The following is a 27620-nucleotide window of genomic DNA, read 5'->3' as shown; positions in this document are numbered from 1 at the left end:
AACGAAAATCCAAATTTACTTAGGATGTGGCCTTGATAATGACTCCATTATCAAGGTTTTTAATTTGCAGAGTCCCTCCAGCTGAACTTACCACAACTAATAATCCCTCTTTCCTGGAACAATGTAGAAGACAACACTTCTTCTTCAGTAAGTGGCCTTTAAATTCGGAAAGAACAAGGTTTTAATCCCAAGTCATGCACTGATGGATGAAACTTCTGAAAACAGTGCCATGAACCGTTTCTGTCCAACAGCCTATTAGAAGCACACTGTCTATATTCTGATATACCAGGAATATCCCTTGTTTCCCAGTTCTTTCCTTTTCTTTTTTTTACTATGTCATTAGTCAACCACAGGGGTGTGGGGCCTGAGGGGTGGAAATGTTCTTGATACAGAGCAAAAACTCAATCAGCAGAAGCAGGTCTCCGGACTCCACATGACAGGGACTTTTAGCGTTCTCCAATATGTACTGGAGGAAAAAGCACTCAGCTTCTCTGTTAGATGACTTATGGCTTTCACAGACAGACGCTCCACCTGTACGTCCTTTCCCACCACAGAATAAGCAATGAGAAAGCTGAGGCATATTGTTTAAACCATCATGCTCTTTCACTAACAACCCAACAGTCAAAGTTTAAGTTCTTCACCAGATGACAAGTTTAGGAGTCATTTTCTCCCTACCAGCAAAGGAAAGTTTTCACACTATTTTTGTGATGGAAAGCCTTGAGGAGGAACAGGGTTGTCCATTCCTCCAGGTAGCACCAAGATATGCTGGGTGAAGTCAGCATCCCAGCAAAACTTTATGCAAAACTCACCATCTGGAACAGGGAAGGTGCAATTCAGAGAACTGACACGTGTTAAGCACTCAAAGAATTTAATTTAGGTTGACCTGTAAAGCAGATAAAAGTCATGGTCTATTGGCAAGCAACACTCCCTTCACCAGGGTGAGACAACTGCCAAGTAAACTACTGAAGCTGTGACACATGGTAACAATGAGTGATTTTAGAAATATCGGCTCAGTCCTCTTTTCTTCATTCTGGTCTGTTCGACTTTCATGACATGGAGAACTTCAGCATCACCAGGAAAGCTTTCAGTCCTGACTGTATGACAGAATGGTGTTAGAATTCAAAGCAGTCTGGAGAGATCAGCAGTAATATTTTAGCACATTAGCAATCGTCTGCCATCAGGAAAGCTAATTTTTTCTCATTACAGCCTGAAATGAAGCTATGATGTTGAACAGTTAAGTTCGCACCTGCTCCCAACCTGCTCCAGTCAAGTATATGTGGTAATCATTAGGCTCAACCAGCGGGGGAAAAAATAGGGGGAAACTGTTGGTAAAACACTTATTTCAAAAGAAACAAAGCAGCTATTAATCCACACCAAGAGCAGATCAAATGTATTGCCCTCCTGGTTCTTAAAGCATTGCCTTTTTCAGAAGCCTACACTTGAAAATTTTCAAGGGATCGGGAAGGACATCCATTGACGAGCAACAACACAGTCTTAGAAGCCATCAGTGATATATTCTAAAAACCCTGCACACAACAAAGATAGTAAAACAAATGCCATAGAAGGAAATAACTAAGTCAAATTAATAACATTACAACTTTCCAGACTGCGTATTCCCCTTAAGGATATATTCGTACTTGAAATTTAAAAGTGTTTCTACACTTTGTAAAGAATTGCTTATGTGAAATTTGTGTACGAATTTTGACTGATGTTTTCTTAAGCATAAAACCCACAGAATCGCTTTGACTTCTGTAGCAAACTTCCATTTCTCCCGTATTATTGGGTTTGAACAGCAGCGAGTGTAATTGTTTCCATTGCAGGTGGTGGACGTGCATCCCCTGCTCCTACGTGAGCCGTTTCGCCACTGCATTGCCTCCTTTCAGCGGAGGCAGCATCACCGTGAGCCTGCTCCCAGCGGGATTTTCTTCCACTACAAAACAAAGATGATGGGTTGCAACAGAAGAGTGGAACTGCTCTGCTGAGAAATACCTAATCCCCTTGTCAGCCCATTTATGTTTCTGGCCTTCTTAGGTCCTGGTAGCATGACCTTCACCAGTTAAAAAAAAAAAAAAAAAGGGCATTTTTGCTGTTGAAGCTTGTTGCCTGTTCACGTCTGTTGGTGCCTCCCAGTTCTTGGACGGTGGAAATTCCCCTCGGCCCTGGCATTTTTTCATTCCCTATTCACCTTCTCCAAAATGTTTTTAATCTTGACCATCTCCTTGCTCTTTCACTGCCTCTGCCCTAGCATTTTCTGAAACTATTCCATATCTCCGAGCATCCCTTTCTCTACAACATTTGGAACTTTCACTGTGCCTTTTTGATATAGGATCAGCAATGCACAGAGCACTTAAGGTGGGGACAAACCAAGATCCTATACCATGCTGTGCCAATGGTTGTTGGTTTACTTTCAACTCCTCTCTCAGTAAAAGCAGACACACTATTTGTTTGGGGATTTTTTTTGCTTATCGCTGGACATGAGGAGGCACAGCCAGGGCACACAGGAATGACAACTCCAACCTTTCTCTCCTGAGTGCGGCAGCTAATTTAAATCCCATCACTGGGTGTAGCCACTAGAGCTGCTTCTTTGCAGTTACTGACACCAAGCTTCACCTTGTCAATCATCCAGTCACTTCCTATATATGTATTTTGTGTCTGACATTCCTTGTACATATAAAAGCATAATTTATACAAACAGGTGCTCAGGAAAACAAAAAGCCCATTTTGCCTAGAGCCCTGTTTAAAGTGTTGTACCGTGAAGTGCAAGAATTCCCAGATTTATTCTTGAGGACTCGTATGTAGTAAATGTGCTCAGTTTACACATTTTCAATTTTCCTTAATGCCAAATTAAGTACAACTTCATCTGTGATCATGAAAAGTAAAAACCAAAGCATTTTCCCCAGCTTTGGGATCATCACCGGTAATACTCAGCTGTAAGCAAATGCCAGCTTTGCTGAGGCTGCAGAAGAACCGAGATGCTTCTCTGCTCACAAAACTCAGGTGAGCGAACAGGCAAAGCTTATTTTTGTCAGTAAAGCAAGCAGACGACCTAAAAAACATACTTAGTAAAAACTGCTGTCTTATCCCAAAGCTCATTACTATTAGCCAGCCAGCACAAAACTCTTCCACCAGCACGGGATGTGCAAAGTCACCACATTCAGCACTCACATCTATTAGTTATACATTCTAGAAGGAGTGACAAGTGAGCTATGGTTGTGCCTTTTTTAGCCTGCCCTGGTTTATGTAATGAAATTTTCTCTTCTGTGATCATTTTTAAGTCACTACTACAGCTTTGCATAGTTGTTTTCTTCCCCTCCTTGATTTTATTTGCAGAAGTGAGGGGTTTCAAGTAAGAAATCATTAATCTTAATCTACAAAGCTCTTCATCAATTGACAGCAGAACTGAAATATGCTCCCTTTAGACTTTGTAACAGCAAAATTAGAAGCATGATGACCCACTACTGAAACCCAACTGCAAGCATTCCCCCCCCAAGCATATCTGAGAAGAAACTACGAACTAAAGAGCCAGCTCTGGCAAGCAGGCTCCATTCTTCCTCTGCCATTCAGAGGAGATAACACCTCTCTACCCACCAATATTCGCTGCTGTAGATGCTGCTGCTTCCAAGAGGGAAAGGAGGGTAATTTAGGAATAGTCATTTGCTAATCGAATAATAGAGTGGGTTTAATTCAATTCACTGCAGCGTACCTTGGAACAGTTCTGTCCTCAGACTGCCAGATTAAATTTATTTGCCAATTTTTCCTAGAGGTGACTTCATACGAGAAACGTAAATTTGACATACTTTTTTTTCTTATTTAGATACTCTTTGTACTAAATGGGATTCTTTTGATGGATTTACAATGGCACATTCACAATTTTTTGCTTTCTACGTAACTGAGTCTTTCAGTCTTTATAAACAACTTCAGGAATTTATTCTCGGGAAAGATTTCCTGCCCTTCCCTACGTGTACACATGGACACGCATTTTGAAAATCCCAGTAACCCCACCACGAGCTATCCAAACGGGTCAGCGAGGCAAAGTCCCCTACCTAAGGGTGGAAGTGGGATTCTGTTTTCTGTGTGCTTTAAAGGTGGATTCTTCAGGTTTAGGAAACTATGCAAGGTTTATGGGAATGCCTCAAGGCTAAAGCACATGCACTTACGAGGATCAAATTTTCAAGGCTTCCTGCTGCTCACCAGTGGGCTCCCCTCGCACTAACAGCTCTGTAAAATGAGGCTTTAGGGAATAACATCCTGAATAAACACAGGACAAGCTAAATAAGTCTCCGACAGGACTATAACAAAACCTAATGCTGACATTAATGACAACCAGAGTGCTGAAACAGAATTAAGTTGTTTATTGTAAGCGTTTACAAATGGTGATTCTTTCTGCTTCTTATGGAGCTCTTAAAAATCACTAATTTGTAATATTAGAGTGAATACTTACTGATTTCTGTTCTTGGATCAGAGCAATTCTTAACTCAGATATCCCACAGTCTGACAGCCAATCTACATAATATTGTGAATACAGCACATAACTAATCTCAAGACAGTGAAATAAGCCTTCAGTACATCTCTTCTGTGCGCTGCAATACAATGCAAGATTTATGGAAAATACCTACTGAGTGCCAATTCTAACTTGTAGGTATTGGAGAATTAAAACTATATTATAAAACATATCATTCTTGTCACTTAGTGTTAACAAAAGCCCAGCAAGAGTTTTTAACCCTTAACCTGTTTAGGCATTAGTCACCCTAAGGAATGTCATTTATCTTGCTGCTTAACTTAATAAACCCTTTCTACTTCTTACTGACTTGGCCTGATTAGCATCAAAAAGTCATCTGTGAAAGTCCACATATAAAATATACTATTCTACAGGACATTTACTCCCATTAGCTTTCATTTACTACGCGCATTTTTTGTTTTGCTTTGGCATAAGCTTTCATTCTCTTTTTAAGCTGCGTTATTTGAGGACAAAACATGAAGGAAAGGTTTAACTTACCGATCATCTTACTATGGTAACTAACAACATTAAAAGAATGGGACCAGATTCCTAGAGCATGGAGACAGCAGCTCACTGACAGATGGGACTGTGCCGGTTTAAGTCACCCGGGGACCTGGCTCCGAATGCTAACATAGGATAATTGCTCAACTACGGTACTGAGAAACAAATCTAGCAAGAAGTAAGAGCGATAAGTAGCTTCACATTACCTTCAAAAAGATTAGTAAGACAGGGTTTTTTTAGGTTTTTCTTGCAGATGATCCAGTGACAGAGACTGTTAAGGATCAGACCCCAAAAAGATCAGTGGCAAACTTTCAGGAAGATCTAGCAAAAAACCTTCTGGTGCCAACTATCACCACCCGCAGAAGAAAGCAAGCCCTAGGGGTGATCCCCCCAAACCTTTGTGCTACCATGGCAGAAGCCTTCGTTACCCTGCACCACCCGCTGGGCTGGCACACACAATTACAAACCAGAAAAGACAGACGCTACCGTTTCCCCAATATTAGGAATAGCCGCTGCCAAGTATGTACTTTGAGGTCCCAAATCCTCCAGTCATCTGAAAAAAATAGAAGTGACTGAGGATACATACTTGGCTCTTTGGTTCCCCAACCTCCTCCCCAGCATGTTTCCACCAAGAAAACACAGTCCTGCTTATTTGGACAGTTAAATAAGACACATTTATTTTGCAAAAGTAAGATGGAAAACTGAGATTACCATTAAAATTTAAAGGGGCAAAGCAACACGGGAAGCTGCTGGGACATCTCAGCACTCCCCAGCGCTTCGGTCTTCCCAACCACCACCAAAAGCACCTAAGAAAACCCAAATGCCTCAATTCCCTGATGATCACAATCTGTTTGGCCAACAGAGCACAAGACTAGGAGATAAATTATCCTCGGAGCAGCAATTATGAGCTAGGTTAGTTCTGCAGTGTTAAATATTTTCAAGTAAGTGGGGTCTGTGAAAAAGGTCTTGTCTTTTCCAAGAAGGAAAACAACCATACTGGAGCTAGCTGACAAATGATAACAAGCAGGAGCTGCTGACAAAATGCAGAAAATAAACTTCCTTTCTTTTCATTCATCATGCATGAGGTCCAGTTGTTCCCTCCAGACGAACATTACCAAGGACACCTCCTTCTCATCTTATCTTGTACCGACTGGGAACAAACACATTCCTTGGTTAAAAAATCCTCCATGGATTTAGTTCAGTCCAAACTTTAACACAGGAAACCAGTGTTTAAAGGAGATCTCTGGAGATAGTTGTCATTTTAGGGCATGTTGACCACTTGGCTCTAATAAAAGGCTATACCGGGACCTAACAGTTTCTCAGCCACTGCGGAGCGTCTACCCCATGGATTACTACAAAGCTCAATGGATTATTGGAAAACTACCAGATTTAGGGGAAAAATCACCCCACGATCCTTAGGAATATTTTCCCAGGGATGGCTGCACTAAAATTCACAAGTTATTCACTGGTTTGCACTGGTGAGGTTAGCAGGGCTTTGCCACAGACTTTATTTCCCACTGAAGATCTTTTATCAATATTATAACTTGACCTCACTTTTCCCACAGAAACAACTGCCATGAGAGGACATGGCAAAAGAACACAATGTTTTGGTCTGAAACCCCTGAAAAAGCTAATTTAAGTAAGATTTCACCTAGTTATGAACAAAGTCCTTTTACAAGCTCCTGGACCTCTCCATCCTCCCCCAAGAGCAATGAAAGAAAAGAGGTGGAAGCAGATGAACAACAGGCAACACAAAATACAATTAAGAAACCTGTGAAGTTATACATCATTACCAGAAAAAAAAAAAATCCCACAATCCAGCCAGAAAATAACTTCAAGTTTCCTCCTACTTCAAGATAAGAGTTTATATCATTTCAGCAGTGATAAACAGTCCCTTGTGCATCTCTAGTGGAAGGATGCAACTGCATAACTACAACAAGATTATTGCTTTTCAAGATCTGCATCATCTCAAACCTCAGCTGCTGCTGTTATTTATAATATGAGAAAGCCTACCCAGTGTTATTTCATGTTCTAGTTGTTTCACAAAATAGCTGTTTCCAGTCAGAACTGAGAGGTTATAAAAATATTTAGCACAAGGATGGCAAACATCCTATTTTTATTAGTTTTTCAATCTTAAATTCCTACATATTCAGATTACATTTAATTATCATCTGTGCCTGGATGTGCTAGGAATACCAGCTGACTGGATACATTGCAAACATTGATCTGACCTTTTGATATCTTAAAGATTTGTTTCCTAAGAGAAAAATTCTCATTTTTCCCCAAAACTCATCTGCCAGGGCTACACAGAAGTTTGAGATCAGGACCAACATACTAAACCGAAAGAAAAATAAGAAAACTTTGCTGAAGAATGCAATCAAAAAATCTCTCCACCTCCCTGGCTTTATTCCCTTTTTGTTTAACTTATTCTCAGATTTCTCCCTGTCAAACTTCCAGTCTGCAGAGAGCCTTGGCCATAGAAATCTGTGGGAGTTTTTCCCCACTGGTAAGAGGAGAGAGATGAAATTTCTCCTGAATTTCTGCTGGGGCAAAGAGATGTTCAACCAAGGTGAAACGTTTAAGGAACATGAATATATACAGAAATTTTGCCCCTGTGACTTACCAAGAAGGATTGCTACTGGATTTCCCCATTTCACCCGTTGCTGCATGAAACAGCGACGACTAAGTCACCACTCGAATCAAACCCAGAACTGGCATCACTGGCGAGCTAAAAGCGGCAGTGTTTGCAATGTTTTACTGTTCTGAGAAGTGGTCTTGAGCACTCAGTGATCATATTGTACGTGCCAAATATAAACCGGAGATTGGGTTCGAGAGGCTGAGTCGACGCCCCATCAAGCAGGGGGTCACCAAGATGGCTTAAAACAACTTCTTTGTTGGCTCCATTTCCACTGATTTGTGTGGTGCGCTTTCAAGTAGAGTACTGGAGACCTTGGACGTCTATGGACTAGAAGTCCCTTTCTTTCTCAGTTTTCCTGCTTTTACCCTCTCTTTTTCCACTACAGATTAAAAAAGAAAAAAAAGAAAAAACCAAAACCAAACTTACAAGGTAGAAGTGACCTGACTTTCCAGTTTAAACAAGAAGCAGGAAGCCTTTCTCTCCTTCCCCTTCCTCAAACTGTTTATTTTGAGCTCTCTCTGTACAACCTAGAGCAGTAAGAAAGGGGATGGGGTTCGCATAGTTTGATGATTTTTTTTTTTTTTTTGTACATAGGCTTTCAAAATAAACAAGCAATCCAAAGCAAATCAAGCCTAACAAAAGGGAACACTTCGCCTCTAATGTTCCTTTAATAATAGTTTGGATTGCTAACACGAGAGTCTTTCTATCTGCATACACAGACTAAATTATATAGCCGTGTATTTTAATGGGCAGAAACAAAGGTCAAAATCCAGGCCCTTTCACGTATGCTGTTATGATGAAAAGTCCTTTTATTTTACATTTCAGTTGTGGGAGTTTCAATAAAAGGGAGTCATGGAACAGTGGGGGAGACAAGAAAGACATTTGTGCCTCCCTTTTCAGCTGCTATTAATAAAATGAATGAGGCTTTATCTACCCATTTATTTTGTAAATAAAACCCCCTTAACGACAAAGCAGTCCTTGCATAACTGCTGAGAAACACAAAAATAAATAGCACCTCAACTATGATCTTATGTGAGGAAAAAATATACATTCATTATGTTTCCTGTGCAGTGGGAATCTTTTTAAAGAGGTTACACCTATGCATTTTCTTCCCTGAAGAGGCGAAGATGAATATTTGGCTGCCTGCAGATGAACCATTTACAGACATGTAATTACAGAATGCATTTACAGAACAATGTATCTATTTGATAAACTTTGAATCCCCCTCCCCAGCCCTGAAGACTAGAGCTTTTGCTAAATCTGCTCCAGCCTTGTTCAATACTACACTGCAAAGAGACTGGGAGCTTCAGATTCAGAGAAGCTAAGATAATGATGAACGAAATGGCAAGAGTAATCCATATGAGTGAATATGAGCAGATCCCAAAGAAAGCTGGGCATTCATTTTGAAAATGAAAATATTTTCAGGTCGTCTTGACACTAAAACTTTTACAGCGTTGCTTAAGAACCTGCCAGCAGTCCTCTCTCATCCAAATCTAATGGGGAAGCTTGTGTTGACAGCAGGACTTGAATGAGGACAGAGATACGAGACTCAGCTATTCAGGTGCTCGGCAGCATTCCTATAAAGGCATTATATACTGTACAGTCTCTCCTCTCCACTGATCAGGGTCTGACAACACCTGGAGAAACTTGAAGTGGGATGATGATGATGATGATTATTCAGATAGCCACAAGAAATTATATTGGATACGTCTGGAGTCATTAGCTCCCAGCTTTGGTTGCATTTTCTCCTCCTCCACTACCAAATATTGGCTTAGACTAACCAGAGGTTAGGTTTTCATTACCGAAAAGGAATTATTTAATCAAATAATATCCTTAGAATACACTCTTGCCATTCCTTAACATAAATTATATAGAATTTGGGGTTTGATTAGTTGGTTTGTTCTTTAAAAAGAGGTCAGTAGGTGAGACCAGGGCAGGTGAGTTCCAGGCACTTTGCTCACCCCCCACACAGCTCCTCAGCCGAGCGGAGGGGCCGGCCGCAGGGCAGTGCTCACCGGCAGCATGGCATCTCTCCTCTCTGAGCGCTGCTGGACTGGATTTCTGCTTGCAAGCTCATATTCTAATTCCCGTGAGATTGATGCAGGCTTTCCTTCCTAAATCCTGGCTCAGGTGACAATGGATGTTCCCACTGCCTTTAGAAATCACTATCATCTTTCCTTCTGTACACCCTGTTTTGCTCCGATTCAGCAATCTTGCTAATAATGTCTGTTAGGTTTACATGAGTTATTACAAAAAAACCGTATACCAACTTGCAGTTTGGTTGGCGTTATTTTTAGGAGAAAGGGTAAGAATCTCTCACATAAGACGTTGCAGCAGTATTACAGTACTATGTTCTTACTGCATTTAAAGTGTTAAGAGTTAGTTCTGCAGCTTTAAAAATGATTATTTTATACAGAACAAATATCAAACTGTATTCTAATCATGAGCACAATCACTGCCTATAAACCCCTGCCACTGTGATAATCATAGTTTCATATCCTATTTGATCTCATGAACATTTCATGAAATAAGTACAAGAAATATTTACTTCTCTGTCACTAGTATGAGTAAATAATTACTTGTAGAAGAGTTAATTATTAAGACACTGTGAAATTAAAATAACTAGATGATAACAGTGGAAGATTTGCATTATATTGTCCTGTATATGAGAAGAAGAGAGTGCAATTCAACTTCTCTAAGAGACAGGACATACACAAGGCTGTCTCACACCAAGACAGTACATGAACACAGCACCTGAACATTCAATTTATCGTAACCTGGAAGACTGCTAGAAGCAGGTTTTAAGTCCGTAAAAATTCGGAAAAATACAGACACAAACACTTGTAATGGTGCTCACACAGGCTAGGCCTCAATACTGCAAAACCAAGCCATCTCAATACTACAGCCACACAGAGAAGTCCACACCTTACCTATTTATGTGAAAATACTTGGTATGAAATACTTGTGGTTTTTTATAACCAATAAATAACCATAGTTTTGACTTCAAGGAAAAAAAAAAAGGGGGGGGGGGGCAGGGAATCAGATTTTAGTATGAACTGTAGTAACTCCAAAAGGAAGCAGTTGGAATAGGGCCCAGTTTCTCTAAGCAATAGTTAAAAAAAAACCAAAATCAACTAACAGGTTTCTGCTCCAACTTGATACTGACAGATTTTGTAACTTTTACAGTTCACAAAAACCTATGAAGATACATGAAGGCCTGGGTTAAATGCTGAAGTAGATTTAGATGGAGACCCAGCCTGCTGCAGCGAATGTACAGTTGCTTCTTTGATCCATTGCATAGTTACCGTGATTTTTCAACCACGCCAAGTTTTCACGCTGCATCGCTAAAAAGCATGCAACTGCCAAGTCATGGAAGTCTTTTTATTGTTCTTATGCTGCCAGTTCCTACCTATGCTCTCAAGGTATTAATACCACTTAAGAAATTACAGTGAGATGCTCCGAGTATTTCCAAGTAGATCAAGACACAGTTGATATACGTCTTAAGTTGTCCTTTTTCATCACGTGCCTAGCCAGGGGCATGACTGGAATTAGGGGCAAGTGATATAAAAGTGTGATTACTAAGTAATGCCAAAACTAATAAAATTGTTACCTTAAAGATAAGCAGGTGTCAAAGTAACATTACAAGTTTCTTGCATGTATTCAGGCTAGATATAAAACAGTCTCAAAGCATCAACTAAGGGTTAGAAACAAACCTGATCTTCTCCAAAGGAGGTGGGCTAAACTCCATGGAAATCCTCCAGAGGTATACCAACCAAAAAGTGAGTGTGTAATGAAAAAGAAGCAGCAAGAAATGTTTTGCAATCTCAACCCTTCACCCCTCTGCCCTACAGACTCTTCCCCAGGACTCTTGAGATAGAGGGGATGCAGTGCCAGATAGAATCATAGAATCATAGAATCATAGAATCATTTAGGTTGGAAAAGACCTTTAAGATCATCCAGTCCAACCATTAACCTACACTACCAAGTCCACACTAAACCAATTAAGGGTAGACTAGACTAAACCATATCCCAAAGTGCCACGTCTGCCCGTTTTTTGAACACCTCCAGGGATGGTGACTCCCCCACCTCTCTGGGCAGCCTGTTCCAATGCTTGACCACCCTTTCCGTGAAGAAATTTTTCCTAATATCCAATCTAAACCTCCCCTGGCGCAGCTTGAGCCCATTTCCTCTCGTCCTAAATGTGAACATGTACATCAACAGTACATTTTAAGGAGTCTGCTTGGTAACCTCCCTTGCTCCCTTGGCCCATATACACAGTCGTATCATAAGGAGTTCTAGGAATACTCTTCTAATGCCACTGCATTGCCCAAGAGATGGTCCTCAAGCCCTACAACACCGATTGTTCCATGAGGGGCCAGTTTCCAACGGGCAGCTACTGAGATGTCTCACACACCTGGAATGACACCTGGTATTTCTGCCCTTGCCCTTTCTAACACGTCTTCATGAGTTTGCTCTGCAGTAGGATAATATTTGGAATGAAGACATCAATTCTAGAGAATGTCTTAAGCCCAGAGAGCCTTAGAAAATGCTCTTGCCCTGATATGTAATGGTCTCAGCACTGGACATGGGCAATGTGGGGAGGGATTATTGATGAGTGAGTGAAAATTTCCCAGAGGAGCAACGACACTAAACCATGTATCTCCATGGGAAAATAAAGACTCAAATGGGAAATCCATGGAGGCCGCAGGATTCCAGCATGGAGCAGTATCTCTGACCACAGGAAAAACCCTGATCTGACTCCTGTGCAACTCTACAATAGCAGGATGAAGAAGGAAGAAAAAAAAAGGGCAAAAAACTGCTGAAAACATTAAATAGAGGAGTGCAAAGAAGAAACTGCTGCCACAGTACATTTTCACAAAACTAATGGAAAGTCCTGTGAACGGCAGGTTCTTCAGAGGCTAGTGATTTGTTGGCATGCTGTGCAGAAAATCCCACTTTGCCATAAATGTCTAATTGATTCCTTCCTACACAGTGCTCCTTGTGGACACTGAGTAAATGCTCTCTGACCTCAAGAGCCATCTAACACTTGTGCAATGAGATGCTATTTTGTGACGTTTGCTTGGGAAGGCAGATCCAAACCCCTCAAGAAGAGGCTTGGAGACTCAGGTAGGGCCCAAAACGCTCATACTGAAAGCCACTGCCTCATGGATGCAGCTATTATTACCTCCCCAAGTGTCCTTGGGAGATGGAGAAAGGTAGGAACATATATTAGAGGACCTAGCTCCATTATCAGGAATATATTTGGGAAGAGCACTGAAAACTGTCTGATCCTACACTGAAAAGGCAGGAACTTCATGGTGACGGACCACCAACCTTGAGGACGTCTAGCAAGGATACTATTTGGGCATAGATGACAAAACCCAGCATGCAGCCAGGCAAATCCCTGCCTGCACAGGCTCAACTCCCTCTCTCCGGGTATGATCTCAGAGCATGACACTAACCCAAAACACCCCAGCAGACACAGAGTTCAGCCAATGTCTCTGGATTTAATTGACTGAACCGGAAGCTGCATATTCACTCTCAGCGCCAGAGAGTAAACAAATTAAAAACAGACTAAAGCCTTTGTAATGCTTGTTCCAGCCAGCACCCTTTCACCAAAGCTGGGGCAGGGGGGGAAAGAAAAACCAAACCACAACCACTTCAATATCTCAATATGGTTTTCTTTGAGATGAATTATGATCACCATCAGTGTTGGTGAATACCAACCAGGCCAGGAGAAGCTCATGCATTTGGACTTTGCAATGACAAAAGTAGCAGGCCGTAATAAAGTGAGGGACCTCTTGTAAGTACAGTGTACAGCAATATAAAAATAAATGTGGTGCAGGTCAAGAATCGCGATGCGCTCTTTCCTCTGAGGTGGCAGTACTACTGCCCCCATTTTGCCATTCTGGACTTGCACTTGGGAACAAAGTCATTTAGCCTATTTAAATCCAAAATGGTTCTCTCTTCTCCCTGCAGTTTCTAGGAACACATTCCTTCCCAAGATGTATCTGACTCCCAAAAAAACACATTCCCCTGGAAGTCACAATTAGAGGCATCATTGCTTTGCAGAAGCCACCAACAATGAAGCAAGAAACAAAGTCTCCTTTAAAAATAAAAGGCAAATCTCCATGACTGAAGACAAAAATAAAATAAAATTAAAGAGGAGAGGAAAAACTGCTAAAACAAGGGCTGGGGGAAGTGTAGGCTGTTTCTCAACATGGGTTCTTAAAACCTGCTTCTTCCCTTTTCATGTCTACAGAAGTAGGAGCCCCCAGGGTATTGGTGGAGCTATTTTTCTTCACTCAGGTTCTCAAGCTGTGGTGCAGAGGTGTAACCCCAATATTAATTTGCAGAAGGACAAACAGTCACGGAGGATGTTACAGCACCCACTGCCAATACAAAATTATGAGCAACAAAATAGTTAATTCAAGTATTTTAACCTTCCTTTTCCCCCCCGGCTCACTGTATTATTTCTTCCATACTTTACGGGAATAGCAACAAACAGAAAAGGAGGACTCCTTACACCTATTAATATAGTTTCTAAAAAAATAAGAACATCTGTTGATAACGGCATGATTGTTATTCACATGAGAGCCTAAAACTTGTACCTTGTCACCTGATTTATCTACAGCTCTGCTGATATATTTTCCTTTCATAGTGCAACCATCAAATTTGACACGCTGCAGTTGACAGGTTCAGACAGAGAGGGAGCACAGGAGGAAACATTTGGTTTCAGATGTGGGATATCACATTTATCCTCATTAGTGCGAGGTAACACCCACCCATAACTCAAACCTGTCAACACGGTACAGATCTAGATGTATCTCTCTGAAACAGACCTTTCCGGGTTTTCACATTTTTAAGTGCTTTCAGAAAATTTTAGAAATGTTATGCCCAAAGAAGGCCTTAAGTCAAGAAATGCAAACCTGCAAAACCAGAACTTGGAAAATGTTTGGGGTTTTTTTCCTTAAAGAAAACTGGAGGCGGTAGACTAATTTTAGAGGCAGAATATGATTAACCAGCAAGAAGCTTTTTTGGCTCTGAAAGAAACTTCAATTTTAAGGAGAACAATCTGTTGAACAACTCTTTAGAGCAATATATTTTCTAATAAGAAAGGTAATATTTCTGGTAAGTTTAATTAATTCTCAAAATTGTTTTACTTGCAGAGTCAAGAGTGCCAGTATAGACTAGTTCAGATGTATAAGCCACAGCGTTACTCATCCCCCTTTTCACTACCAGTCTCATCAGCCTGGAAGAATACTGTTGCCGTAGGTGGTCAGAGCATGTATGTTTAATGCTTCCTGCAATTTCAGATCCTAATGAATACTTGCTTATATCACAAATAAGTTAATTTCCACCTTCGAAGAACAGCTATAAGGGAAATTTTTTGGTGTGGCTAGAGATTAAGGGCATCTCTTTACCCAATTCAGTTAATATGCAAAAGTTGTGGGGCTTCCCTGCTACTTAAAGAACATAGGGGAATTAAGGGGTGTTCCAAACCATTTCAGAACCTGATGAAATACCAGTTCCTACCTTGCTACTTCAGATAAATCCTTCTTCTGCAGTTCATGAGAGCCACCCAAGACAAATGGGCACGTGCCATTTGCCTCAAGAGTCCATTATAACCAGCTTCCTTCCCGTAGGGCTTAAGGAAAAGCTTAGCGGCGGAAGAGAAACGCTCAGCTTGTACAAAACACTATTCAGGAAACGCGGGTTGCTACAACCACCCAAATCCAATGGCTCTCCACATCCTAATCAAGGTCTCTGTCCAGAGAAGTCTTTCACAGGCATAGGACCTAGTTTGTGTTACTATTTAATGATCACACGGATACCCGATGACAGCACCGCTGCTAAGGAACAGACAAATATTTAAAATGCAAAGAACAGTCTGTAAATAGCAAAAACCCTGCCTGAGGTCAGGTAAGGTATAAAGCCATAAGGAGATCTTTTTTCATCAGGCTCCGACTGCGATGCTACCTTCTCTCCCACCCTGGCACCTATCTAATAGTGCCTTCTGTGGAGCCCCTCAGGTTGTTGTACCTCTCTGTGGGTACCTCCTATTATGGTTTCCCTCCCCTCTGGAAGAAATATATTGGCATCAACCTCGTGAATTTTGTTAACTGAACAAACGTATCCTTGCATTTAATACATAAGGCATTTCTAAGGTGGTCTGTGCTGCAAATCTATCAGACCCAGTTACCTCAGACAACTAAACAAAGTAAACAAGCAGGATGATGCTAGAGAAATATAGTATTTTAAGGACTGGGACATGGTGAGGCCAACAATAGTCCTGAAGGTCTGAAAACAGGTAAGTTGGGGGCCCTTATTTTCCAAGAGGTAGAAATCTGGCCAGGAAGACACAGACTACTGCTAGAGTCAGCCCAGAAGCAAAAAACTAAAAGCAAAGCAGGCCTAAATTTGGGATTCTACTTGCTGAGAAATTTCAGTTTCAGCTCCTTGCTGATAGCTTTGTTTTCTCACTGCAGACTCAGAGCCCAAATTCAGCCCAAACCAGTACTTCCAAGGCTTCAGACCTGGTAGAAACAGCGATCCTTGGGCTTTCCTGCTAGGACCCTGTCTGCCTTAGTGCAGCAAGGCAGAGCGAGGGACACAGGAGGGCTCTCCAACAAGCACAACTCATGCTGTAGCTCCTCAGGGCTGTATCTCATGAAAACCCTGGAAGGAACCCACCAGAAAACCAGGTAAGTTTCCAGTTAAATCCTACCTATAGATCAATGACTTCTTTTCTTCTTTTTTTTTTTCCTTTTCTTTTTATTTTTTCTTTTTTTAAACAAAGTCTTTGCACAAAACTTTTCAGATTCAAGAAAAGCAGCACCAATCCAAAAAGTCCAGATGCACAGCCGGGAGAGGAAAACCTACCAGAAGAGGGGCAGCCTCCTATTTTAGAGGAGATTGAGCATATTACCAGTTACTGGGTTTAGAGAATGAGACTATCCGCACATCTCCCTCAGCCTCACACAATTTAAAAGCTATGAACACCCTAAAAAGTGAGCTCCCAGATCAGTGCACGTTCATGTCAGAAAGTGTTTAGACTAAGAGCTCCTCAATCTGCTGGGTATTTCCCTCCTGTTGGGACTGATTCCGATCCAGCTGAAGCATGGCCCATGCAAGAGACACACTCCTACCTCTCAAACTCAACAGTTGCCCCTATCCAGCATGCTGCAGATAGAGAGAACATCTTCCTTTTGTACACACTACCTCATTCTGATTTCCCTCTGATAGCACCTCGCCATTTCTACTCCAAGAACATTTCTCTCAGTTTCCTCCTCTCCCCATCTAAATCACAATTTCCAGTTTCCTCCTATTTTCTTGCACTCTGTTTCACTTCTCCCTGCCCAGCTTTGCAGTTTGAGACATAATAGGTTGAATAATGAAATAGATGCAAGATTTTCTTCTTGTGTTCTCAATAACCTCAGTCTTTTCTCAAACTTCACTGTATTAACCAGCTTTTCACCTCTAGAGTCCAAGCGGTTCATACGAGTAATGCTCTGGCTCCTGATAATAAAAAGAAATACAAGGAGGGCAGGAAATCTGACACAAGATGTGGAATAATAGGACAAAAGATACAAAGTTTTTACTCAGTCATTGCATGCATGGCAGCACATGGCTGGAGGGGAAAGAGTCAAACCTGCTAGTGTGGGTAGGGTTGGGCAAATGCATGAATAAAAATGACTGCACATGTAAGCCCAGTATTGGACAGCATGAAACTACCTTTCTGCTAGAACCAAAGCAAACATGGAAAAGCGGAGTCAAACCTTTTCCTGACTCTTTGCTGTCATACAGTGCTACAGCCATTGCCACCCAAGGAGTGTAGCAAACATGGAATTACCTTCCGAAAGCATCATAAAGCCATAGTGAGAAGAAAGAGTTTGGAGGTCAACACTCATCATTATCCAGCCTTTGAAGATTCACCAAGCTCAGCAAGTGCCATATACATATGTATGTTAACTTTACTCAAGGATGATAATTATAAAGGTCTCACCAGGACTAGTAGAGTTCTGGTGCCTAGAGGGGAAAATTAAAACAGACACTACTACTGCTTCACCATGATAAACGAGAATGCAGAAAGTAACAGTGAAAATGATGGATGTTTTCAAATCCATCTTACTTAAATTATGATTTAAAATTAGTCTAAGGAAACATCACCAATATATAACTTGGACTTCTGGTAAGAGGCTCTATCTAAATGCTGAATCATAAATTATAAACAAGCATAAGAGTATTGGTTATCAAATGCTCTACATGAATAATTTTCATCCATATTAATCATGACTATAAGCCCAAGTAAGGAAAGAAAGAGGAATTAATGGAAGAAACACTTGCAGCATTTATTTGATTTTTGAGAAAAGAAAATACCTGTCAGTAATACTCATAAAGATGGGTTTCTCCAGCAGAGTTTTGTAAAGAATAAAGTTTATAGTTGGGGGGTGGTGGTGGGTGTTAATAACTGAGAGGACACAGAATGATAAGCCAAAATGAGCTAGTGAGCCTGCTATCATAACCATAATCCAACCCATTTGATAATGTCTTCTGCCATTTCCATTACTTCATCATCACTCATTGCATTATGTCTAAACATAGACTATAAACTCTTCATAATTTTGTTTGTAAAGCATTATGCATATTTACAGAGCTATCTAAATAATCTTAAATTAAATTACGAGACCAGCCAAAGACTGGGGGAGAGCCAAGTCATGCCCTCATACATAGAGGGCTGCCAGAAGAGCAAAGATAAGCTAAAGTGCCCAAAAGATGCAAAAGTTGTCTGTGATACACACTTGTTTTAGAAGACAAGAATCAAGAATTCAGGGATAGAGTTTGGACCAACAAGTAGAAACATCTGGTAAATTCGAGGAAGTGACAGTAACAGTACCTCATCATCAGATGTATCAAATAAAGGGTCATCTGAGTACCAAGCTGTGTTCAATACTCCAAACCATGGTGGAAACAGTTCTGCCCATAAATCCCCCCAAAATCCTCTCCAAAGACTGTGAAGAGGCCGAGCAGGAGATAAGTATGTGCTGATTTTGACAGTGTCCCATTGTTATGGGGTTTTTCAAGGGACAACACTGAACACAACATCCAAAACCAGCCAGGAAACAAAAATACCGTGAGCATGCCTCTGATGTGGTGGTGTTTTGGGAAGCAAGCACAGGGCTGTACAGTGAGAAACCTCCACATTTTACTATGAAAAAAATACTTTCAACTATTCTTTTAAAGCAGTTTTTTTATTAGCGGTAAAACAGATCCTGCACCTCAATCAAAGTAGTCTCTGGATTCAAATGGAGGATTGAAAAACCTAAATCCTTCCCTGTAATGCTGGGGGTGGAAACGTATAATTTGCTTTGGCATCCCCCGCTAACTACTTCATAACGCAAAATACCATTGGAATGTTCAAACTGTAAAAACATTAAAAGCCGAAGGAATTAAACCTGTGCCTTGAGAAGGGACTTAACCTTAAAAGGACAGAACATGAAAGCTGTTTTGGGAAGCTAGTGAAGAGCATTTGCAACTATATAGCATTCAGAGTTTGGCAGGAAACCATGTTTAAAGGATGGCTTACTGACTTGGAAGTATTTTTGTTTAAAAGAACAATTTAAGAAATGAATTTGTGCATGTACATGAACATATAAACACACAAGTTATACATAACCTGTAGTTTTTCCATATTTGCTCAAAAAATACGGACAAGCGAGAAACCTCCATTCCCCTTAGGCGTTATCTGGCCAAAATGCTTGTGAGTCTACCAGATGGCTCCTTATCAGGAGCAAAAAGAATTTTATAAGCATCTATCCATTTGCAATGTACCAAATGAAACTGAGAATTCACTTGTTGCATTATCTGAATTAAAACAGTGACATTTGCCTCAGAACTCATTATCAGTCACTCTCAGAAGAGGGATGCTGCAGTAGATGGACATGAGGTTTGATCAAGCTTAGTAACTCCTACAGATGAACATGCACTTCTTTTAAAAAAAAAAAAAAACAAAAACCACATATATCAAATATGCCCAATTTGACATGTGAAGACTTAGAGAACTTGGAAAGAATAAGATACAAAATGCAAATAGCTGACATTTTCAAGAAGCAGAGCACTGGCAACACCTATCCCGCTAAAAGATTTTCAGAAACCTGACGGCTCCCAAGAACAACACAATATCCACTGCTCTTGTGTTCCACCAAGACAACAAAACCCTGCCACAGCACATACTGTGACAAATCATATGTGCTAAACTGCAGATGCTACACTTATTTTGTGCACAGGACAGAAAAATACCATTTTCTATTATGCAATGCACTGCTTCTGCAGAGAGCCCCATGTGCTTTATCAACATTTATAAGCTTGTCCTCACAATGTCCTATAAGGTGGTGAGCCATGACCATATGCTCCTTGTTTTACAGTCATTTCCCATTTCCATAACACCATTCTTTCTGTTAAGTCCCTAATTTATACAGCAAACCATTGCCTCAAAGCCAAAGTACTATATTTAGTGGAGGTTTATTCCAACAGATCTCAGTGCAAGGTTAACAGCTTTCACCCTCTTTCTTTATATAGGGAGGCACACAAATCTAGTCAGAAATTTTCCAGGCAAAAGTAGTCCACACAATTTTTCAACAACCATATTTAGGCAATGTCTTTAACCTCTTTCTTTGAAACGATTTTTCCCATGAAATAAAGTTTTTGTCTCTGTATGTGTTGAAAAAAGGAAATATTAGCTTTTTACACCATACCTTCCATGACATACACCAGGGAACCCACATCTCCTTCCTTGATGATGCAGCTGTCTTTGCCATACTCCACGGGATACATACAATCCACAATCTCCTGGATCTGAGACAGTTCCAGATTCTTCATGAAGTCATTGTCAAGGATTGCTTCCTTTATTAGCTCCTTGGACCTGCGGCAAAAAAAGACAAGATTTATCCACGTGTCCATCAGCCGAGCTCATTAATAGCATGTGAACTTCAGCACAACCGCACGTGCCCCAGTGAGTATTTCCTTGGAAAAAGATTTCAATATTTTCCCTAAAAATCTGATAAAGTCCATCTGCAGAAAAGTAAAAAAAAAAAATTACAGAAATGTTAACTTGTAATTATTTTTTGTAAGTTTTAGATACATCAAGTATTGAAATAAAAGATTTCATGTGATTGCAAGATCCTCTTTTATCTACAAGTTTCACATCTATAATAACACCAGAGAATAACATAGCTACTTGAAATATCTTCCAAATACAAAACTGAAAGGAAATACAAACACAAAGTTAAAGGATTTATGACTTAGTTTATTATATTTTCTATTAAATTATACAAACTGGAGCACACAAAACTGCAATACTGCACTGATTCTGAGTATTAATCAAATAGCAAAGCCATTATATTCACTAGAGGAGACACCACTGTTACAGGAATAACACCACCATTAATTCATTTCTTTGACAGCTAAATGGAAAATTCCAAAGTTATATCAGTGTGCATAGAATTATACATGCAGTTTTTGTTTGGCATGTGATCGGGTTGGAAGTCCGGAGTTCTTAGTGACCACTTTGCAAAGCTGAGTAAGGAAGGAGTTGTTTTGGAAGGTACAGGTTTCAGAACTCCAAGTTCACACATTCCCTGGGAGACTACCCAAACAGGTATGTAATACAACCTTGTGTCTCTAGAAGTGCCTCTGCCCGTGTCATGTTATGACAGAAAATGTGCAACAAAACCACTGACATGTTTTTCCTGATTTTCCTGAGATTCTTTCAATTTTTACAACGAAAGTGCTCACTACACAGTGAGTCACGCTCAGGTGAACCCTCCAATCTGCCCTTCAGACTGTCAAGTTCAACTTCACCCGTCTGCTAACGCAGTGTAACCACCATGTTATGACACTTTGCAAAAAACTCCTAAAGCAACTTGTGCAAACGAACAACTGAGAATGCTACATCTGGATCTACACCAAAACTAAAGCCCCTAAAACACCTACAGGCTGGACACCAGGTCCTCAGCCCTTCCTTTCTCACTCCCCAGCTCCACTTCTGCAGGCTGAACTATTTGCTAATGTGAACGGAGCCCAGGCAGATGACAGCTACCTGCAGAGCTTATGCATTCAAAAGAGTTTTATCTTTTTGAAATATGAATACGAAACAATGTTTTCAAAGAAAGAGATATGAATGGCTCATGTCTTCTTGAAAAAGAGCCAAATTGGGACTTCAGAAGACCAAAACCAGCCAGCCAGCCTCGGAGATATTGTGCCTGTTATAGCACACATCCTTTTAAAATACACCTTAAGGTTATATGCAGCACAGATTTAATTCGTTAACATTTAAGGTGTTTTTTATGCTTTTGGTAGTTTTGATGTTATTTCAACAAAACGTGCTACTTTACATCAGAGTCCATCACTACTGACCCCGAAGCGCAGGATGGGAAGCAGACCGGACTTTTCAAGCACTGTCTGCAAGACGACATAGACTCGGACTGCTACAAAACCCTTTTGCTCGTGAGAAATTTGATTTCACTTCACATACTGTCACTCCACTTCCTTGTGCACGCAAATAAAAAACACCAGAAAAACCTGCATCTGTCTTGCTTCTTGCTTTCAGCAATGCAAGAAGCTGGTAATTTGTAAGGTTGACCAGATGACAGATAACCCTTCCCTCAGCACAAGGAGGACATGGACCTGTTGGAGCGGGTCCAGAGGAGGCCACAAAAATGATCCGAGGGCTGGAGCACCTCTCCTACGAGGCCAGGCTGAGGGAGTTGGGGTTGTTCAGCCTGGAGAAGGGGAGGCTGCGGAGAGAGTTTAGGGCGGCCTGGCAGTGCTGAAAGGGGGCCTACAGGAAGGATGGGGGCAAGCTTTTTAGCAAGGCCTGTTGTGACAGGACAAGGAGTAATGGATTTAAACTAAAGAAGAATAGATTTAGACTAGACATAAGAAAGAAAGTGTTTACACTGAGGGTGGTGAGGCACTGGCGCAGGTTGCCCAGAGAGGCGGTGGAGGCCCCATCCCTGGAAACATCCCAGGCCAGGTTGGACGGGGCTCTGAGCACCCTGGGCTGGTTAAAGCTGTCCCTGCTCACTGCAGGGGGTTGGGCTGGGTGGGCTCTAAAGGTCCCTTCCAACCCAAAGTATTCTATGAGTCTATGATTCTATGAACCTGTTTTCCTCATTCCCTTCTCCTGCGCTAGAGCAAGACTACGCTTTCGATGTTATGCCTTGACTCAGTACTGCTCTTTTGGTCTTAGCCACCCCCACAGGTCCCCCAAATCTTCCTAACAAAGGCACTAATTATTAGCATTACTCAAACTGCCGGCCAAAGAAGAAAGCATAATAAAAGCTTTGGCATTAGTCATATCAACTAGCGTTACAACTTCAGGCATTTATTTTGTTCCAAAGCTCTTTCTCTTTGATAAAATAAAGCCAGCCTTTCAAGTGGAGTGTTTGTAAGAATACCCACAAGAGACCAGAGGGAGTTCAGACGTGGCTCGAGTCAGACCTCCCCTGTTCATTTAGAGGCCCTCAGCAAAAAACAATGCTTTTCTTGTCGGAATTGAGCACAGCGAAGGATTTGAAAAGAATCTGGGAAACTTGGTCTGAACGACAGCGAAGGAGCAGCACAAGGGCTAGGAAAATCCTTCAGAAGTCTATTTTTGGGCGAAGCAGGGAAACACGAACAAACTTAGGGAATTTATGAGCTTAATAGCATTATTATAGCCTAAGAGTACATCTGAACCAACTGATTCACAGCCTCTGCCCTTCAACATAGAAAAATCAGAGAAATTAAAGCTCAGATGCCCACCAAGTCATTCAAACCCTTTCAACGATGATACGCAATACATCCATTAAGAGGAAAAATGGGACATCAATAACGCCGTTTCATCTCTGCCACATCTAAGCATCTTAAAATTAAATATCTCCATAGAATGGTCTGGATAATAATTCAGTCACGCTTGAATGTAACCAAAATAGATATTATTATTTAAGGATAATTAGTTAAAATGAGACTTCAAATACAAAGAGCTTCAAATACAAAAAGCACCTCCAGCTGCCCATAAACAGCACTGGCTGTAGGAACGAGCACCTTGCAACCCAAACTGCATATTTATGAGTGTATTCGCATCAGACTAAACCATGCTTCATAGTTTGTAAGCTACAAACCTTTTCATCACGAAATAGTCCATCCATCTTAAAAAAAAAAAAGCTTAGTTTGACATATTTGAAAATTAGTTGATACTAAAAATACACTGTCACAGCGGCAATAAGTTACTCTGTTGTTCCCTGCAAGTGAATGTTCGTCACTCTAATAATTCAAAAAAATTATTCATGCAATGTAGATTACCATTCCCCCATACTTGCCCATGCCAGGCCTTCAGCAACTTCTACATTATTTTATTATGCAGTTTTCTTTCAATATAATTCAGAGGTGCAATTTCAGGTAAATAGATTTTTCTTTTCTTTTATATGTATGTTTATATGAAATGAAACTCAAAGCATATAAATCAGCTCATATTTCACAATTATTCCATAAAAAATGCTTTTCCAAACCGCACCATTCCTTAATCATCATCATTAGTATTTTAAAACAGCATCTATCCCAGACATGTGAATACACAAATCTACCTAGTAATACAAAAAAGGTATTTTAAAATGGTCAAAAATACATTCCTGCTATTGCAAGTAAGTGGTTTAAACAAGATACAGCTGTTTCATTACCTCTTATTTTCAAATAGTATTTTTTCTGTATTTTCTGATTCAAGTTTCTAATAGAAAGACTCTGCAAACAAAATCAACTACAATATTTGTAAGGGAACAGGACTATTTCCAAATGACCCTGTTTTAAGAAGGGGGCACTTTCATGAATATTTACTTAGTGCTGAATCGAATGGCTCCTAATGCAGACAGCCATAGAGAGTAGAAAGTAGTTGTTGTCATCTTTACTCTCCAGAGGTAGGAACCTGGCAGTAAGCCATCACTATTTTTCTGAAAGATTAATGATCAAATGCGATGGAGACTTGATGAACAGTTTAAAAAAAAAAAAAAAAAACAAACAAGGGCACAATCCTCTGCGATCCATCCTTTCCCAAATCAGTTTAAGTCCATCACGGTAATTAACAAGGCAACAGTAGGAACAAGCTAATTGCATTCTAATTTGCAGAAGTCATGCAAAAAAGCACCTTAAGAAGTTTGCAGAAAATACACTTAACACGTAAAAACGTGTAAGCCTGGTTGCAAATGCCTCTCAGAACAAATCATATAAACATGCGTTAATTTACACACCTCCTAATCCCATATTGGGGGCGGCTCCAGTCCTCCAGCCAGATCAGAGCCAGCCACCAACCCCCCCCCAAAAAAAGCCAGCATGACTGCTCGGGAGCAGGAAAATGCCTGGAAAGAAAAAATCAGACATGTTTCTGTCTCAGCAGACAGGGGCTGTGCACAGAAGCCGTGTTTCAGCTGTGCTGCAAAAGGCTTGTGTTAAAGGTTTGTCTTATTGCAGTGGCCATAAAATGCAGAATTTGGCCAAGCATTTTACTCAAAACCCTGCTGCTAACATCTGCTGGCTACTCCTCAAGCATGAAGGCAGAGGATAAAAATTTGGGTTTGTAGCAGATGTGAAAAAACCACCCGAGATGTTTTGCAGCCCTAGATAAGAAGCAAAGTTAATGCTACAGTGGTTTGCAATGTACATAGTAAAATACCAAGCCCTGTATTACAGCCTGTTGTTACCCTGACAGTAATTTACATTTTACAAAGAGCAGAATGAATAGTCCTCTCATGCTCTTCACCCAGAGAAAAAAAAAAAAAAAACAACCATGTTCTCTATGCTACATTTGTATCTTCTGGCACGCACAACAAATATTAGTACAAAAAGTTAATCTTTGTCCCAAAAGGTCTTATTTAAACATCGGAAAAGCCGCTTGCGGAGTTTTAGGAAAGGAAGAATTTAATGCAGATGGGAAGACGACTGCCATGTGCATCTAGGGATGCTTGCAGAAATGCAAAGCCCTCCTTGACATGTACCACGCTGGCACAGCATCAGTCTGCAGTGGAGTCTGCAGGAACCTGAGGTTCAAAGGGAGCTGCGGTAGCTACACAGGTATCATTCTCCAGGTAATCTACTGCTGGCAACAGCTGATTAAACAGAGGTGGATCAAGACAAATAAAAGAATTTAAGAGTTCAATTTAGACAACACTGACCCAGAGCAGTTGGAGGCAGATCTGAATTTTATGGTGTTCACAAGGACACCACCACAGCTATGTACCAAAACCATTTTAAACTATCAGGCTGGAGCAAAGCAAGAAAAATGAAAAGCAATGTACTAGGCACACAGGCTGGAAGGTGTCTCAAAAAAGGAAAAGTTCATTTTGTATTAATGGTCGAGAAGAAGAAGAAAAAAAAATACACAAGACCTTTTCTTTAGCTGTTCCTCTCTCCAAACTTCAAATAAAACTTTTCAGTATGAACTTTTATGCCAATACTTATGACAGGGGAAGGAGTATTTTTTCTAGAGCCTCCCCCATCAAGAGTCTGCCAACTACAACTAATGACCTAAAGCCCCGTATTTAGGAGGGCAACATCTATAGGAATTTGACCAAGCAGAGGGACAGTGTTCACTGCCAGGGCTGAAGTTTAAAGCAGTAAAAGTGCAGCTCCTTGGGAGACGACAACTTCATATTTACTCATACAATAAACCTTGCTCAAAGCTACCACAACCAGTAGCGTCTTCTTTGTGCTGTTTCATCACTGCTGTAAAAATCAAAATTAAATACATGTACGTCCTTTACATCTAAACAGGGAAAAGAATCTGCAGCCTCTGACCTGGAATATGATGAGCGATACAAAGGTCCAGACAATCTCTACAACAACCATCTGTTTAAAATCCACACCGTGAAATGTTTAAAAGTGTTTACTTCTACAAAATCTGGCTATGGAAAAAAAAATACTTCTTTAAAAAGAGAAAACATGGCCAAGTATTATGCCTGCTCCACATTTCCAGAAACTATTCAGTGGGATACGAATACACTGTAAAAAGTGTTAAACAGATTTTTTAAGTTGTACCTAGACATACCTCCATTTCATAAGGGGGTATCCATTCCAAGTAACACAGAAAGCAAAGGCTGCAAGTTCCTAGCGGGTTTGGGGAAGCTCTTTGCTCAAAGGCCACATTTACAGAGCTTTTAATCATGTTTTTAAGCCCTTGTGTACTTAAAAGAGCACATGAGACTAGAATATATGCTCACATGCTGCTCTGGAATAGGATTTCACCATTTCAGTTCCCAGTCTAGCTAACACCAAAAAAATGGAGTTACCAATTACACGCCTTTTTTTCCTCTTTAACCAACAAAACTAAAGAAAACTTCTGACAGAAGGATGTATGTTTAATCATTGAGGACAGCAACATAAGGAATGGCCAAGATAAGTAATTTGGATACAATGTTTTAAAAGTTCTCATAGAGATGCTCCCTTCAGCATAGAAAATCTCCTAACTTCTAAAAAGTAGTAAATATATAGATACAGAAGCGTTACTAAACAATTGCTATTGCTTACTATAAAATTACTCAATCCACCCATTGGATAATAATAATACACTACATGTATTTAGCTGCATACTCATACCGTGGCCTGGCCAAACATACAGAGGTTCAAAAATAACAACCGAAAATCATAAAGCCTTCAGTGATAGCAAAATCACCGTCAACAAGAGACAACAGCTGAAATCTCTCCCTTGCACTCACTCCTTCTCAACAAGCTGCCTTACGTATTGTAGTTCTCTCTTAGGTTCCTACATAAGAAATAGAGGCAGAAAGTAGAACTTTCTGAGATGGTTACTTGATGCCTCAACCACCAACTTGAAGTCCACAGCCCTCAGGAATGTTAGTTTTGCAACCAAAGCGTATACGTTGTTAGAGAAATTATTTGTGCCAAGTCAATCACGGAAAGGTGGAGGGTCCTCCCCGACTGCCCCAGGAGGTTTTG

General features: G+C 40.6%; 1 protein-coding gene across 2 annotated transcripts in view; it reads right to left on the bottom strand.

The window, feature by feature from the left end:
• Positions 1–27620, bottom strand: part of PRKG1 (protein kinase cGMP-dependent 1) — a 539578-nt gene that overhangs the window by 449919 nt on the left and 62039 nt on the right. For both annotated transcript variants that reach the window (XM_075717461.1, XM_075717460.1), the window contains exon 2: positions 20393–20559. In XM_075717461.1, coding sequence (XP_075573576.1) covers positions 20393–20559 — 167 coding nt within the window. The remainder of the gene's footprint in view (positions 1–20392; positions 20560–27620) is intronic.

The sequence above is a fragment of the Pelecanus crispus genome, chromosome 10, assembly GCF_030463565.1.
Source record: "Pelecanus crispus isolate bPelCri1 chromosome 10, bPelCri1.pri, whole genome shotgun sequence".
Classification (NCBI taxonomy): Eukaryota; Metazoa; Chordata; class Aves; order Pelecaniformes; family Pelecanidae; genus Pelecanus; species Pelecanus crispus.
Note: the sequence above shows the minus strand (reverse complement) of the source record. Positions and strands in the feature narration are given on the sequence as shown.